We start from the raw sequence: 16,527 nt of genomic DNA, 5'->3' as shown, positions 1-16,527 counted from the left end.
TGTTTCATGGGTTTATATATAGTTTACTTAAGCCTAATTGTTTGCACTCAGTGCAGTCAGAAAGACTTTTATTTCTACACCATCATCTTCCAAACCCACTAGCTACTTGGGATTGTCCATAAAATATTTGTTATTCTAAATCAATTATCTGCCTGTTTTTTGTTTTTTTTGTTTTTTTTTTTGTTAACAAGTTCAAGCGTTGAAGTAAAATTCTAGAAAATGGTCCATTTTGTAATTCTACAAGCTTATCTGTGTCCTGCTAAAACTTTTTATTAACTGTTAAACAAATAGAGAGCATTCTGCAAAACAAAAATATGGGACTTGTACCAACCTAACATTTTATTTAATAAAAGAAAACTGCAAATCTTTGAGAATTTGTTTTACTATTAAGTTTCAATTTTCAATAACAGTGCAATACATTTAATGTTTTTCTCTTTTTGTGGCAAAGGCTCTTACAACTGTGATAGAAAACCTTAGGGATGTGCTGACTCTGACACTCCTACATACAATTGTATGATTCTTCAACCACATCCACGATTTTGTTCTTGCAGAACTGTCAAAACCTTTCTAGCCCTTGTGCTATCTTAGATGACCCCACCCTTACATTGACGTGTTCTCCCTACCATGACAAAGGTGGATAAAGGTGGAAAGATTTCATGTAATCCATGGACACCAGTGAAGATCAAAAATCATTGAAGAAAAAAGGTTCAACGCACTGTCTAGTGGGTCTAGATGACCCAACTCCCAATGGTAAAGTGCCTAGGATAGCACAAGCGTTAACATGCTCCTAGTTGCAAAACTTCACAAGAGTGACAGTAGAGGGGACTTTATTTAAACAACCAAGATGGCTTCCCATTTTTACAATGTTGCTTCAGAATATAAAATTATTGAAAGCAACGTGTTTTTTGAGCTGAATCAATGAGTCACAGACTATTTATGGAATTTATTTGCTATAAACAAATTGAAAAATGAAGACAGAAATAGACATCTTTAAGCATCAATACTGCTAGTGACCTTCGTAATCTCGATAAAAAAAAAAAACCTTTTGCTGACAAATTAGATGACCTTTGCAAAATGAGGCATCTTTAAAAAAAAAACCATTCTAATCAGTAGATTTAAACTGCACAACGTTTTTCTTTAAAAATTGTACCAGTCTCCCGTCATGTTAAAAACCTGGAAACAATGCAGATTTTTTTTTTTAAAATGGCACTTCTTGTAATGCTGTGCACACCACAATAATTAATACTTTAGCAGGCCTCATTATAAACATATTTAAGTATATATAGGATCAAAAGTGCTATAATTTAGACAAAATCAGCTGTGTAAACCAAATCTGCACCATTGTTGGTTGTACTGATAACAATAAAAAAATTACTCTTGGATCAAACAATTTAGACTCCTTTTTAGAACTCCAATCTGTCCTTGTCCCCATCGGACTATGTTCAATGTTTACAGGAAGCATTACAGCTGTGTGTGGTCTTCCCATGTCCAGCATCGTAAATTAACTCGGGGGGGAAAAAAAAGAAATAAATCCAGTCAGGACATAACTTTTGACTTTATTGATGCAAACAAAAAATACTTTTGATCCAACTTTTGTTTTTAGGCACCCCCATAAGCATTTGTAATTGTAAGCATTTGTAATATTTGCAGATAAATAGAAAATGTTTGATTGCAGATTTCTCCAAATTTGAACATGGTATAATTGTCTCCCCTTAAAAAAAATGAGTAACTGTAAACATTCACTTATGCATTCATAAAGTTTTCCACTTTTCCGCATATATTTGCTCTTTTGGAAACGTACCAATTGAAGCACAGCTTTAAATGAAAGTTTATAACTCCTTGAAATCCACTTTCTGCAATTTAAAACGGCCATGAAAGACAATTTTATTTCCAAAACAATGGCATAAAGGACATTTAGAAAGTAATTAATCTTTTTAAAAGATAAGCTAATAAAGCACCACAAATGTCCTCATGGGAATACATAATTTTAAGCTTCAATTTATTTATTTAGCATACATAAAGACCAATACTTGGAGAGAGAAAGAATTAATAGTGTTTTTTAGCTTTTTCTTTTCTTTTAGTTATAATTTTATTAATGGATGCAGAGCAGACAAAGTGACTACATAGGGGTCATGTGCTCAGATAGGAGGTCTTCTGGTCAAATTAAAGGTCACTTTCTCCATAGAGGGCAGTAGAGAATGCAGTATAGTCTAGTGCTCCAGGTGGCGCTCCAGGGCCAGCGTATGGGGGCATCCTCATAATGCAGTACTCTGCTTGTTCAGGTGGAAGTTCCCTCCTCAGCTCATCAATGAGTATGTAGGGCTGTTTTGGTAAAAAAAATATATATATATATATATTTAGAATTACTGCTGAGTATTGTTGTTTGATCTTAAGAAATGACAGATTATAAAGCAGCATTGCAAAATAGTATTTAAATAAAAATGCTTTAAATGAAGCTTTTCTACCTTATCAGCTGCCAGGATCCGGAAGGAGGCCACAACCTGTTCAGCGGTGTCTGTATCAGCAGTCTCCCTGGTCATAAAGTCGATGAAAGACTGGAAGGAGACGATTCCAGTGGCATTTGGATCCACCAGAATCATTATACGGGCAAACTCTGCCTCCCCCTGAGACGGTGACGATAGAGAGAGCATATCAGCATGCCGTGAAAAATGTGAATGCAATAGCTACTTTCAAGTGGAAAAACATACCAAGTCATAACCCATTGAAATGAGACAAGCTCTGAAGTCATCCGTTTCCATGGCTCCATTCTTCTTCTAGAATCAGACGACACAGAACAAGTTGACGAGTTGGGGCAGAGATCACATTCAACTAAAGCATCAATGAGAAAGCTAAATCTAAAAATAAAAATAGAAAAAAAATAAAAAACCTTCATATCTTGCAGTTGATTTTCACTAGAATTGGCTGAAGCTGTTTTAAAATAAAAATTTTCGAAACTTTACTTTTGTATTCTTCAGTTATATATGGGGAAATATGGTAATGTTAAGTATTAAAAAACAAAATTCTGTTCAAAAATAATAAATCTGTCTCAATTAAAACTGATTGTTACAGAATTTTGGAAATTGACAATTTAACTTTAACCTCTTAAGATCTGGCGTCCACATGCCTGGGCATCATCTTTCGTGTGATATTACCACACTAGTTAATTCTGTTTCACTGGAACCCTTTGACTCCATGTGTAGAGGATTAGCTCCAATATTAGCTGGTGGCTCTTAAAAGGTTTACGCTAAATTTTAGGACAAATTGCAAAAAGATTCAAAACTCAAATTTCAAGTTTCAGATGCTCTTGGTTATGGCAATCATTTTAAGGTTTGGGCAACTTGCTTTCCTCTTTTAGAAAAAGCTCAAAAACAGTTAAAAAACATGTGTAAAGAAATTTGTACCCTGTCAAAGTGGTTGAAAGATGATCTGAATTCATTCATTTGCTGCTGGCTGATTCCCTTAGCATCCCTGGTTAGAATCTGGGTCTCAATTTCATTGATAGTTCGGGCAATGGTTGTGAGGAGCAGTTCCCATCCAACCCGGATGTGCTGTCAAGGTGGACACAGAGCAAAAGCACAATGAAAAAACAAATTAAAGATATTTATTAAAAGAAAACATTTTTGTTAGCATAGCATTTGCCACCATTTTGCTTTTTTTGCTCTTGCTCTTTAGAATAAACATACAATTGTAACTGTGCCTTCCAGAGCTATTTACCTCCATAGTGTAGTTTGTGTGCTTGTTGTCAAACACAAGAGACTCTTGAATTAGCTGGTGGTCTCCCTCCAACTTATCAATGTTGGGCTTGTAAGCAATAATGACATGTTCAATTTGCTTCAGCTGGGTCATCTGGTCTTCCAGTGTTCCACCAATCTCCAGGGAGCAGCGGCCAATTTCCTGCCAGGATAACACATGCAACAGGGTCAAACTATACTTTAGCACCAATTCAAATGCTGGTTGAAGGGTCCTGGCTCGGTGTCGCCTCAAGCTGTAAAAAATTCCATCAATTTTCAATTTTGAAAAAGATTAAATAGGCAGGGATTTTTTTTTTTTTTTTTTGTAATTGCACTGTTTTCATTTCTTTTTAAGCCAATATCAAACAACTGAATCCAACTTCCTATTTTAAATCATTTGGATAATGAATTTTTTATAAAATCATTCAAAGCAAACCTCCATCCGGGCCTGAATCCAGGGTCCAATGAGATTAGCCTGGGCAGCAAACTGCCGCCTCAACCTTTCATGGGCATGTTGGCGCGCCATTTCCTCTTGAAGGGCACCATCTCTCTGAGGAACCAGCTGCTTCACCTACACAATCAAAACAGTTGCTTAATCGTCAAATTACTCCTTAGGGAAAAAAGGAAAAGAAACCTCAATGTGTGAATGTCTATTTAAATGTAATGCTTTTCAATTTTATCAACCTTTTCCCATTTGTTAAGAAGCTCTTCCGTTGCAATGGTGCTGTAGGGGTTAATGAAGCTGGACTTGATCCCATAGCTTTGGGAAATTTTCTGCACCTCATTGTGAATTCCCAAAATCGCCTGTCTTTCTGCATCCGCCTCAGGCAGAGTGGCTTTGAACTGCTCATGAGCTGCAATTAAACTCTGTGCGGAAAAAATAAATTGTAAGGCTATCACTTTTATTGGTACCAACACCAAGAATTCAGCCTGTTCAGAGGACTAACAGCCCTACCTGAACCTCTTCAGTGGTATGAACTATGAACATGTCCTGCAGATCCTCCATGGCTCCATCCATCCAGTTGTTGAAAGGAGCTGACCTTTTGGCAAACTCCAGGAACAACTGATCAATTGTCTCCAACAACTTCTCTGTGCGCTGATAGGATTAGAGAAAACATTTTCTGTCATTGCATAATTTGGCACACTGATTTCCAACATCCAAGGATAGATATTTTAATCATTTGTCCCCAGGGAAGTTTGACTTGCCACAGTAGGAGCATATATATATATATATATATATATATATATATATATACACATAAATAAAACCAGTTCAATGAACCAACAGTTCCATCCAGTTATAAATACAAAGAGCTTGCTAGGGCACACAGATACCCCTGTCACTGTCATTCAGCGATAATCCCCAGCTCTTTTCCCAGGCCTTCACATTCAGGTTTGGAATAACTACCCTGGATCAGAGGAAGTGGCTTGTGAGCTCCAGGCCAGCCACCTCTATATATCAATAACCCCTTTATCCAGCCAACCTTTTTTTCTTTTTAACAGCTCTGGTTTTAGAGGGATTGTGTTGTACCTCTTCAGCATGATGCTCATTACCTGGGTGGTACATTAGCACACTCTTGTGGAGAACTTTGAATTTTATGAATTCCTCTTGATGCTCTTTAGCAATCAGAAGAAAAAAAAAAATAACTTACCTCTAGTGCTTCCCTTCTTTTTTGAGTCAATGTTCCCAGCTTGTCCCACAAGTCACAGATACTTTGGCAGCGTTGGTTCACAGAAGCAACGTCATAGTAGTCCAGCTCACTTGTGGAAAGAAAAATATGCAGTTTAATTGGCCGTTAACCAAAGCAAGAAATTAATTTTAGCAGTTTACCTTGGTAAAAATATATATAATATATAAAAACATGCTGTCATTTGTTGTAGGTTTAGGGGATGTCATCTGGACTTTGTTTTAAAGTTAGAAGACGCTTCACCCCTTATCCAAGAGACTGTCAATTCTGAATTAGCTGGTATATATGCGCTCATGGGGGAGGAGGAGTCAGACCTGAAACTGGATGGTATTGTCAACTTAGCCTACATGGTTTCGGGTTGTTAAGACATGCTGTCATTTGGTTGACTAGCCAGTTAAAGTCATTGCTTCCACCTCCCAAGTTCAGAGCCATTTGGACAGTGGAGTTATTCATAAACCTCAAAGCAACTTCAGACACCAGTTTGATTTAACATTTTATTAAAGAATTCAACCAACTTGAAGTCAAACAGTAAACTGCAGAACTGCCTTCACTCTCATCCTTTCAAGTTAGTTGAAAATTTAGTCCAGTCCTTTTCAGCTTTGAAACTCTTGGAGTAGTTGTTGCTCTGGGGGGAACAGAGTTGAAGACTTAGAGTTACCAGGGATGACATACTGCTCGTAGCCAACTTGAGTTGTACGGTCTCTGCCAACCTCATATTCTGACTGCATGTGAGACACCGTACCGTGAGGAAGCTGGCCAGTCACAAAGAGGTAGAACAGGTGTGGTATTCTTTGCTTGATGTAGGGTGAAAATGAACTTTGCATACTAGTTGAAGCATAAGGGGATGGCGAGTCAATATAATCTGTCATCTTCTCAGAGTTCCCTTGTTCGTAGACAGCCTCAGAGTTCCTTAAGGTACCTCCCTGGAACATTGGTGCATAAGGCAAAACAGGATCTTCCCCCTCTGTCTCCACCTCCGAGTCGCTATGATCCAAGCCTCCTTCCATTTGCGGAATCTTCGACTCAAATGAAAAATCAACTTCATGGCCAAGCTGAGGGTCGGCCAAGGATTCATCAGTAGGTGCTGTTCCGATGTCCTCAGGTCCAGAGGGTGAGGGATCCGTAATTTCTGATGGTCCCCATGGGGCAGTACTTTCAGAAGGCATTGGAAAGCTTGTTTTCCTTGCTAGAGAATCCAGCCAGGACATGCCAAAACCTTCTGGATTAGTTGCAGGTTCAGGCACCTTTGGAGTATTTACATCCAATGAGAATGAAGGATAGTCAGTACTAGAAGGGGTACCAGACTTAGGGGGCTTTACAACCCATGATGAACCTTTAGAATTAGAGTGGCCAGGATATTTTGGGGCAACCCATGACAGTGGAAGACCCTCTGGATTAAGCAAGGAATTCTGTTTCTTTGTGGGAGTCTTCACTTGCCATGGGTGCATAGAAACACTTGGCTTAAATGGGGGAGGTGGTAGTTTTGGGGGATTCACAACTGCCCACGACACAGCTGGGCCTTCAGGATTTGAAGAGAGACCAGGCAGTTTTGATGGTTCCACAAGCCATGACACAGCAGGATCTTCAGGATTTGAAGAGGGGCTCAGCAATTTTGGGTATTCCACAAGCCACGAGACAGCAGGACCTTCAGGATTCACAGAGGGACCTGGTAGTTTTTGAAGTTCCACAGGCATTGAGTCAGCAGAAGCTTCAGGATTTGAACGGGTACCCAGCGATTTCCCTTTTGGAGTTTCACCCATCCAAGGGACAGCACCACTGGGACTGGAGGGGAAACCAGACCAAGCTTTTCGTGAAGGTCTGGTAACCACCCATGACACAGAACCAGGTTGTGAGGTAATCCCAGAATCAGAGTCTGAAGGCTTATCATTTTGATGGTCAGAACTCAGCCACATTTTGTAATTCCCCTCAAGATGATCCTGTTGGCTCAAATCTGAGAAAATAAAAACATTTATTAAAGCAGGTTTCTTTAGCAGGACTTGCAAAATAAGAGAATCTCTTACCTTTAATAGGAGAGGAATGAGCATTCCAACCCAAAAGTGCAAAGAGGAACAACTGGCTAAATCAAGAAAAAAAAAAAATAGATAAAATGGGTGACAACTTAAAACTGTTTATAAAAAGTTTAAATTGATTAAAAGAACTGCATTACATACCTTGCAAACCCCCACAAAGCCATTTTGCCCATCAGCTGACCCATTCCTTGTGCTTCCAAAAATGCCATTTAAGAGTGAAACCAAAGGAGCTCAATGACCAATCACATCCACAGAAGTAAATTACGCAAAGCTGTACAAGCTGGAACACTGATTGAAAACTGCCTGCACCTTTAAACTGTGGCTTAGTTGACAGGCCTTGTGTAGATTTAACACTGCATTCACACTTTGTTCTGTTGAAGAGCAGGTATTTGTTTTTGTAAAATTGAACAAAGGGATTCCAAGTCAAATTCATTTTGTATTGTTTTTTTTTTCCCAGTAGAAACTGGTCGCGCACATAAACACATTTTCCTAGTATTATGGATTGATAGCATTAGTGGAAGCTTGTATTTCTTAATTTGTATTAATATTGATTTATGTAGGTATTGAGTAAAAATTATCAAGTCATTTAAAATGGTACAAAAATGCAGAAAGGAAAAACAAAAACTGGATCATTGTTTTTTTTTCTTGTTCAAAATCTTTCATGGTGGCTTTGTGAGTGACCTATAAAGGGGTTCATACTTTAGTTCCTGAGCAATGGCAGCAATTTGCTCCACTCTGTCCTGGTGAGCTGCCAAGTCACTCTCAAAGGCCTCGTGTTTTCGCAGCAATGCTCGGATTTCTGTCAAGGTGGTGGTTTCATAGTCCTTTTGGGAGAGGATCAGCTCTTTACCTGAATATTAGATATGAAAAAAAGGAAAAACAGAGAAATAATATGTTCAATCAGAAGACGGACCGTATTTGGTCAATGTTCAAAGCCCTAGTTGCAAAGCATGACTAGTTGATTGCACTGGACAATCTTGATGTCAGGAGAGAAGAAAATGCTAAATAAACCTCAGGCTTAATAGAAACACAGAGGAGAAGGCTATGATGAATGTAGATAAACACTGTAATCAGAAATCACATTCAACTGATTCGTAAACAAAGCAATTAGAGGCAGAAAAATAAGCATTTAAGAAGCTAACTGACCACTGGCCCAATTCTCATGGTTGGTGGCTTTTTGACGAAACTTCTCAGCCAGGTGGTCCACCCTCTCCAGTCGGCGGATCTCAGTAAGAAGCCATTCCTCAAAACCTTTCTCTGCCTGCTCCAGGCCCTGCCACGCACTGGCTATGTCCTTTAAGCACAGTGAAAAGAGGAGGGACACTTGCAGGTTAAGCTTTGGGAACAATAGCTATATTCCTGCTACTGAGGTGGATCGAAGTAACTCATTCAGAAACACCTTTTTTTGATTTAATGGCAAAAGAATCAGTCTGGGGTTGTGACTTACAGAAACCATCTTTCCTTCAGAGGGCATGAAAGCAGGCCGATTGCTGATGCGCAACTTGGTCTGCAGGGTGTTGAAGTTAATTTCCAGCTGACACTTCTCTTGCACTTTAGGGGGTTTGTGCAAACGTCTGTAATCCCTGAAGTCTTCCAGTTTCCGCTGCATCTCTGACATGGTCTTCTCTGAGGTCCTATTCTCTAGCCAAGGGGTGGTGCGTCGAATCCACTCCAGGAGCTAGAAAAGATCACAAATATACTGGATTAAGTAGAGAAGGGCCAAGTAATAAATGGCAAAATAGACTAGGTTTATATATTTTTTCCATACATATTTCTCATTTAAGGGGTTTGTTACAGAACAATTAACTTAAGCTAATTTCCTAAGATATTTGAGAAAATGTAATGTGACCAACAGCATCACTTTTAAACGGATATTCTGGTTTACCTCACTGGCCAGTCTCTCATATTCCTCCATCATCTTCTCATTCTCTTGGTTTACACCCAGCACTTTGCAGATCCGGTTGGCAGCCGTCTCTGCCTGATTGCACAGCACATAAGCATAATGTTAAATCGCTGGGGTAAGACGGTGGAGCATGCTCCCAGTAATCTGTTGTGATTGCAATACCAAAACCCATTATCTTCCCAGCATGTTTGCTGATCACTATCCCATTGCAAATTCTGAGTGACAATAGGTTTCTAAATCACATTTTACAAGAAAAAGAGATTGATGCCCGTGCACAAATGCATCCTCATACCTGTTCAGCTCCAGCGAAAGCATGGTAAAAGCATGACACATAGGTCATGATGGCTCTCTCATCAGGTTTTGGGGTGTTGATAATATCTATGAAGAAATAGGAAGTAAATGCCAGGTAAAAAGATTTTTATTTTTTTATAAATGTCAGCTAGTTAGGAAAACAGAAAAAAGAATTGAAATTATTTAAGTTTTTTACCCATCTTTTGGGCTCTCTACACAAAATATTACCTTCTGCATCCAGCATTTTAGGAATGTCCAGATGTTTTTCAGCTATGTCAAATGCCAGGTTCAAGTTCCCCAGAGGATCTTCCTAAAACCACACATAAATGTATATTTTTATTTTGTTAATGTTGAATAAGACAGAACTGCCCTTTGTTTTCATGCGGTTTTGCTTTTATATTATAATATAGAATTAATCAAATTAATGAAAAATTATTTTTTGGGTTATTTTCATTCTGAATTTTGAAAAAAAAGTGTTAAAAATCTACAGTAATTTTGCTCTTAAATTAAAACCTATCATCCTGCTTTTTTTCTTAGCAACCCTGTTAAAAATAAACATCTTTACCAAAAAAATCTAAATTACTCATACCAATTGCTTTACATTACATGCATGTATAGTTATAATTAATTTATGTCAGTAAAACCCAAATCAATGTTGTTATTTACAGTTTTTAGGGGTTGAAAATTATTTCACATTTTCTTCTTGATACAAGTGTTTTTAACAGGATAGGAATGTTTTTTATCAAACCAACATCTTTGGTAATGGAAAACAAAGTAGGGGTGAGGAGTTAAATGAATGCTATTGCTCCCATAGTACTGTTCCAAAAGGGCTGCTTGTGGGGCCGAGGCATACTGCATGACAGGGCCAGGTGTCAACGGATCCGGTTCAGGACGGCTAGATGGATGGATGAGTGGTAAAGCGATGGGATGAAGAGATGGAAGGGCAGGCATAAAGATATCCTGAGTATTAGTTGTGCATGTGTTTGTCTGAGCCGGCTGTAACAAGCTTAACAAACACACACACCTGGAGCCGGGCCCAACAGCTGCCTAGCTCACAATGCTGCAGTCAGGGTGAGCAAAACTGAAAGTTGCAGTGTGTGTCAGAGGGAATGTGTTAAAAGACAGAGTGGGGAAAAGCCACTACCTCACAATATTTCACACAATTATCAGGTTTGGAGGCTTCTAAGAGAGGAACATGACGTGACGGTGTGGAATGCATCAGAGATAAGGCTAAGCCCAACTTTACAAAGACTAGGGGTTCATGTTTAAATGTTCAGGGTCAGCTTCATGTCATTCCACTGGCTTGTGTATTAAGAAGTGAGAGCTTATGTTGCATAAACAAATGGAAATGTCATGCTTTCTATGCAGACAGGGTGTTCCCCGACCACTGATTAAGCCTTGGTGAGGTAAAGGTTACAGTCTGAGCCCAGCTCTTCAGACTTTCCTCAGGGTGTCATCCAAATGTTTTATACTTTTTTTTTAATGAGTACTTTATTATTGAAAAAGAAACAAAATATACAACAATATATTATTAACTTAAATTTGTAATGACAATTTCTATTTTTTTTTTTTTTTTTTTTTTACAAAAAACTCTTACTTGATAAATTGAACGCTATAATTTGGCTTATGCACCTGGAAAAGGTTGCTCCCAGGATGCAAAAGTTGACCTTTTTTTTTTGCAAGTAAACTATTTATTTTCTTTCTTTTTTTTTTTTTTTTTTACTGAAATCCTCATCAGACAATGCTCAACCACTGTTGATGTTACACAGACTTTAAACCAGAACTGTAAATGCAGTTTAGATTATAAGCCCTTAAAACAACATCAATGTTTGATATTACGGGTTATTTTGTAGCCCTACTGTGCTTTAGGGAAAAAAAAAAAATAGTGGACACACAAACACTGAGAGGAGGAAATATCCCTTCGGGTTAGAAATATGCAATTTTTTGAGTAAAACAGTGCACAAGCTAAAACTTAAAAAAGCATGAGCTGGTGACAAAAAAATGTTAAAATGTGAGAAGATTCACAAATTCACGCCATATGCATTTATGACTTCCACCCCACAACACCTTGTTGAGCTTAGAGAAGTCGAGGAGGTCGGGTCTATGTCTGTGAATCAGGGCACAGAAGGCCAGGCCATCCTTCCAGCTTCACCAGCCGACAAGCAGAGAGAACAGTCAGTATCAAGCTGGGAAACCTCCAGACTACAGCATCAAACAGTGTCAGTCATCTAATATTACAGCATCAAAACAATGCTTTTTGATGAAGACTTTTCCACTGGAGTGATGCTATAACACCAGATGTGTGTGTGTGTTTAAAAAATAAATTTAAATAAATTTAAAAAAAACAGCACACTGACCTGACATGGAAGTTCTGGACATTGACATTCCTGTAGGGGGCAGTCTTTCTTTGACACCACAGGAGAAGCCCTTCCTTGGCAGAGGTTTCTGTTGAAATGTACATAAAAGTTAACTTGTAGCATGAGAAAACACTTATTCAAATTTTTTATTAATCGCCCAACAGATTCTTCTTTTTAAGACTACTACCATCAAGTTATTGAGGTAAATAGTAGCCACTGTTATAGTAAAGTCCAACTGGGCAAAACAGTTTAGCTTGGGAACCTAAATCTAGCATGGAGCTACCAAAATAGTTAATAATTTTATGATTTTTATGATTTTTTATCCTTCAAAATAATTCTTGAGAACCCACAGGGTCAAATTTGGCCTTTTTTTTTAATTGCTATTTTATTTTATTTTATATTTTTATAGCAGAAAACTGCTTTTGGGCTCTCCGGGGATATGATGATAAACATGTTTTATTATTATTATAAGATTACTACATGTTAAAACCTGAATTAACAATAACTGCAGCCAAAAATCCTTCCAACTAAATGTGGAGAGGATTTCAAAGGTTATTTCTGTCCCACCTTCCACAGAAATATCCTGAATGGCAAAGCGAAGAATGATGGTCCAGATCATCCCAAGAGTCATCTTTACATTACCATCCACAATCTCTGAAATAAAAAGGCAATAAAAACAGTTACAGGCTGTTGTAATATAAAGTTATTTTCTATTCCTGCTATTTAACAATAGCATTAACTGATCTTGATGCCGTCTACAGTCTATGCTATTTACCTTCAGCTCCGATAGAAACCAGTTTGACTCCTTTACTTGTGATGAACTCCAGCGCTTTGTTGACGTTTGCAATCTTGTGAAACCGCATCTTCCCTCTGTCTGGCTTGGGTAACCTCTCGCCTTCAAAACACAGAAAAACATAGGAAAATGTTATTTGTCACAAAATAAACATTAAGAAAAACGTTTTTTTTTTCTTAAATGCTCCAACCTGAGATGACTTCCAGAAGCAGCATAAGTTTTAGTCCGTTCCTGAAGTCATCTTCAATGTTTTCAATTTGAGTTCCGGCTTTTCTCAGGTGAGAGTTACACCAGGCTGTGAAAGTCTAAAAAAGAAAAAGAAAAATCTTCCTCAGCTAGTTTAAACTGGAAAATAAGGTTAAAAACATACAGAAAATAGAGAGGTGTTTTTGACATCCAATAATCAATAATCAAATTTAAGGAGTTAGTCTTTATTGCAAGCAATACTTTCCAAATTCGAAAAGGCTTTTCAGCTCATATGCATCAAATAAGTGAGTTAAACCTAAACAAACTGCGAGACCCAACAGCTTAACCATTCACGACTGGGCTGTAAGTTATCGAGATGTTGACCTCTTTGACCACTGACACCCGGTTTCCTCTTTTCCTGCAGGAAACCCGATTGCATCGCACGTGGCACCCTGAAACATGTAAACCAGTTCATGACCGTTTCATTATCGGTCCCCATTTTTATAAAGTCGCTCGGTAGCCAGCAGCAGACGCTTAGCAGCGTATGGATGAAAGGCAAGAGCCCAGCAGAACACATTCCAGCTGATATGAGGGCTTAAATATAGAGCGCTCTGGTTTTGATAAGAGACTGAGAGGAAGAATGTCAACATGAGTGAAGATGTCACGTGGGCACGGACAAGTTTTCCTCTAACGTCACTTTCTGTCACTATTTTGCCACTTGTGGAAAGGCATGTCGGTGCACCGCAGCTGAACGCTAGGTCTTTCACTGGACATGCATGCAGGCTGTCCAGGTCGTGTTTCCATGCTCAGACATGAAGACAAACAGGATCACGTCATTCGAAGTGCAAGAAATATTCCAGTTATCACCTGTGGAGACATCTAACTAATGAACATTTGAAATCAACTAAAAGTGATGAACTAATATGAGCAGCAATTAGGGGAAAACTTAACTTCCTGGTGACAGCTACAATAACTGATCTACTCTTCCATTTATACTAAAAAATGTACTTATTTGGAAACAAATGTGTTATATGGGACAAAGGGAAAAATAATAAAGTAATGCATTCACACTTGCAACCAAACTACCTTTTTTTTTTTTAGCAGATGCAGGAAAACAGACATAACATTTTGGATCATCCCCCCCCCCTAAGTCCTAAACGTTTCCACACCCACCAAGATTGCACGCCAGCGCCCAGCCTGTCAGTCAAATGTCCACCTGCGTGTGTGGCTGCGTAAACCGAATGTCATGGACTTTAGAGAGCTCATTCCACATTGAGAGAACCCCTAGGGAGATTGTGACATTGCACCATTGTCCTCCTTGCAGTAGGAAAAAACTGAACATCACTCCTCATTTTCCGAGCAACCCCCCCCCGAGACACGGTGATGATAAAAAGTTAAAAATATTCATGAATCACATCTAGCGAGGACCAACCCTCTCCCTTCACTCACTCATACCTTTGGGAGGGGGGCTTCACTAGGTCAGACGCTAGAAGTTTGCACCCAGGAAGATGGAGAATGACATTTAAAGTTATTTAAGGAATCTGTATCTCTACGATATTTTGATTTATTTTCCTTTATTTATATTGAGTGCTCATAATATGAAGACCTGGGAAGCCCTCACCCATCATGGCAGTGCAGATCTACTTAGAAAAATGTCCAAACTTTCCTAGAAAATCTTCCAAAATAAAAGCTCATGCAGGCTGTTTGCGGGTTTTGAAACAAGAACCCAGCTTGAAAAAGCGGGAATTGTTTAAAGTGACCCAAAAAAACCTGCTCATGGGTTTGCATCAGTCAATAATGCTGCACAGCTGCTCAAAGGCAACAATACTGCAATGTGCGCTTGTCGACTCTGAAAGCATGATCACCAAATAGATAATCACTGACAGAAGTGTGGAGTTTATGGACCAGGGATCTAAACATCATCCTGGTGCATTGTGTTGCTACAAATACACATATTGTCATCCCTGTAGGAGTCACAGGAGGTCACTGAGGGCATCAGCCTGAGGTCTCCAAAGGCCCAGAGAGCCAGAGTTTAAGGCCCAAGCCAACTTTTAAAGTCCTAAGAACAACTGACGGTGTTGGAGGCCGGGGCTAAATGGAGTTGAGCGTGTGCTGCTACAGTATTTCTACGTGGTTTCTATAAACAAAGGAATTCCGCACCAAGGACACTGGATTAACCCAACTATAATGCCTTTTGGTCTCCCAGGTTAAAATTAGCATTGGGGTCCGTTCTGATCCCGAGAGCGTCATCATGTGTTAGAAGCATCTGTTGACAGCTCGCATTCCGCGCGTATCAGTGGAGAGGCAGCGGTCTGGAGAGCCGCTGGAAGCAGGGCTATTGTTAGTTGGTACCCGCCGCATCCGTCCGTCAAGGAGCCCCGACGGGGCTCAAGTTCACTGTACGCAACAGGAAGTGCATGGGAGGTTGTGTGATGTCATCCTTCAAAATAAAACCAACTTTTACTCTTTCTTTTTTTATCCCCCAAGAAAGGCATTTTCAGCGACTAAAAAACAGCTTTTCGCGTCAGCTGAAGTTATGACATATGTTTCTACGAGCCCTGGACAAAATCATACTATTTATTTTTCACAAAATAGCCATTTGTCTTTGTAAGCACAAACTACCAATTTGAGGAGGGAAAAAAATGCTTTTTTAGGAAACATTATGTCATATGCAGGACTCCGTGGTTTTAATCATTTATTGAGGATAACTAATACAATTTAAATAAGACATTTCACTCTATAAAGAATTTCCAGTTCCCGCCGTTAGGGATATTAATGGTAGTTTTGTTTTTATCTTTATCTGCGTATTCTGAGAATGTAGATGTTTTGTCTGTGTGTTGTTGAGCAACTGACAACGTAATTTATCCACAAAAAATATTCAAGACTTAAGTATTTGTACTTTTTTTCCCCACTTCAGCAAAAATTGAACGGTGTTTTAATTTAAAAAGAACAAACCGGAAGTTTGGGCGAAAGCTCGCCCATACCACTTAACGTTCATAAAATTCCACGAAAACTCATAACTATTTTATAAAAAGTTTATAAAACCTTTTTTTATCTACAACTTATAAAAGTTCTTTATAAATGACAAAAAATGTTTTTTTAAGTCTTTCTTTACAGTTTTGTAGTCTTTTAAAATGGAGGTTTTTCTATTTAAATAAATAACTCACCTTTCTCTGCTGTTGTTCCCAAGCAGGATCCAGCAGCATATCCCTGTCCCATTCTTCCTCCTGCATCATGTAGTCATACTCGTCGTAGCCATTATCATAGTGCACTGTTGTTTCCATTTGATTCATCATAGTTGTACTTTTCTTCCCTCTACACTCAAAAGTGTGTTTTCCTCCAAAATGTAGCTGAATAAATGACTTCCTACTGTATTTATTATTATCCTGTTTCTTCTCTGCTCTCCACGACCTGACAGGCGTCTAACTGTGGCTGTCACAGATGGGCAAATGACCGAATGGTTAGTACTTGACAGTCATGTGACTCCGTCATTCCTCCCCCAAATTTCCCATCTCCCCCTCCTCACCAAAAGTCAGCTGCAGTTTGTA

The 16,527-nt window shown here is 38.8% G+C and overlaps 2 protein-coding genes across 3 annotated transcripts; both read right to left on the bottom strand.

The window, feature by feature from the left end:
* Positions 1-1,536: 1,536 nt before the first annotated feature.
* actn2b (actinin, alpha 2b) lies at positions 1,537-16,446 on the bottom strand. Its single transcript, XM_023963793.2, has 21 exons — positions 16,147-16,446; positions 12,984-13,098; positions 12,776-12,895; positions 12,568-12,654; positions 12,001-12,088; positions 11,711-11,789; positions 9,872-9,953; positions 9,645-9,730; positions 9,335-9,427; positions 8,897-9,127; positions 8,596-8,743; positions 8,149-8,299; positions 5,384-5,492; positions 4,687-4,827; positions 4,416-4,598; positions 4,168-4,302; positions 3,715-3,894; positions 3,402-3,548; positions 2,709-2,774; positions 2,466-2,624; positions 1,537-2,322 (listed from the first exon to the last, which is right to left on the bottom strand). Exons 1-21 carry the CDS (start codon positions 16,273-16,275, stop codon positions 2,164-2,166), a joined length of 2,688 nt encoding a protein of 895 aa, XP_023819561.1. The 5' UTR covers positions 16,276-16,446; the 3' UTR covers positions 1,537-2,163.
* LOC105355781 (uncharacterized) lies at positions 5,900-7,747 on the bottom strand. 2 transcript variants are annotated; one of them, XM_078932172.1, is made up of 4 exons: positions 7,591-7,747; positions 7,441-7,496; positions 7,065-7,370; positions 5,900-7,001 (listed from the first exon to the last, which is right to left on the bottom strand). In XM_078932172.1, exons 1-4 carry the CDS (start codon positions 7,656-7,658, stop codon positions 6,013-6,015), a joined length of 1,419 nt encoding a protein of 472 aa, XP_078788298.1. In that variant the 5' UTR covers positions 7,659-7,747; the 3' UTR covers positions 5,900-6,012. The 2 variants fall into 2 exon arrangements, with proteins under 2 accessions (XP_078788298.1, XP_011482664.2); XM_011484362.4 differs by having other exon boundaries at positions 5,900-7,370; positions 7,591-7,746.
* Positions 16,447-16,527: the final 81 nt, after the last annotated feature.

The sequence above is a fragment of the Oryzias latipes genome, chromosome 15 (genome assembly GCF_053564925.1).
Source record: "Oryzias latipes strain Hd-rR chromosome 15, Olatipes_Hd-rR_3.1".
Lineage (NCBI taxonomy): Eukaryota > Metazoa > Chordata > Actinopteri > Beloniformes > Adrianichthyidae > Oryzias > Oryzias latipes.
Note: the sequence above shows the minus strand (reverse complement) of the source record. Positions and strands in the feature narration are given on the sequence as shown.

Excerpts from the sequence above, each read along its gene's own strand:
- LOC105355781 (XM_011484362.4), bottom strand. The coding sequence starts at position 7,658 with ATGGCATTTTTGGAAGCACAAGGAATGGGTCAGCTGATGGGCAAAATG. Across the intron at positions 7,497-7,590 it reads GCTTTGTGGGGGTTTGCAAG|CCAGTTGTTCCTCTTTGCAC; the intron begins GTATGTAATGCA and ends TTCTTGATTTAG. Across the intron at positions 7,371-7,440 it reads TCATTCCTCTCCTATTAAAG|ATTTGAGCCAACAGGATCAT; the intron begins GTAAGAGATTCT and ends TTATTTTCTCAG.
- actn2b (XM_023963793.2), bottom strand. The coding sequence starts at position 16,275 with ATGATGAATCAAATGGAAACAACAGTGCACTATGATAATGGCTACGAC. Across the intron at positions 9,428-9,644 it reads CTTTCGCTGGAGCTGAACAG|GCAGAGACGGCTGCCAACCG; the intron begins GTATGAGGATGC and ends CTGTGCAATCAG. Across the intron at positions 8,744-8,896 it reads CTGAAGGAAAGATGGTTTCT|GACATAGCCAGTGCGTGGCA; the intron begins GTAAGTCACAAC and ends CTGTGCTTAAAG.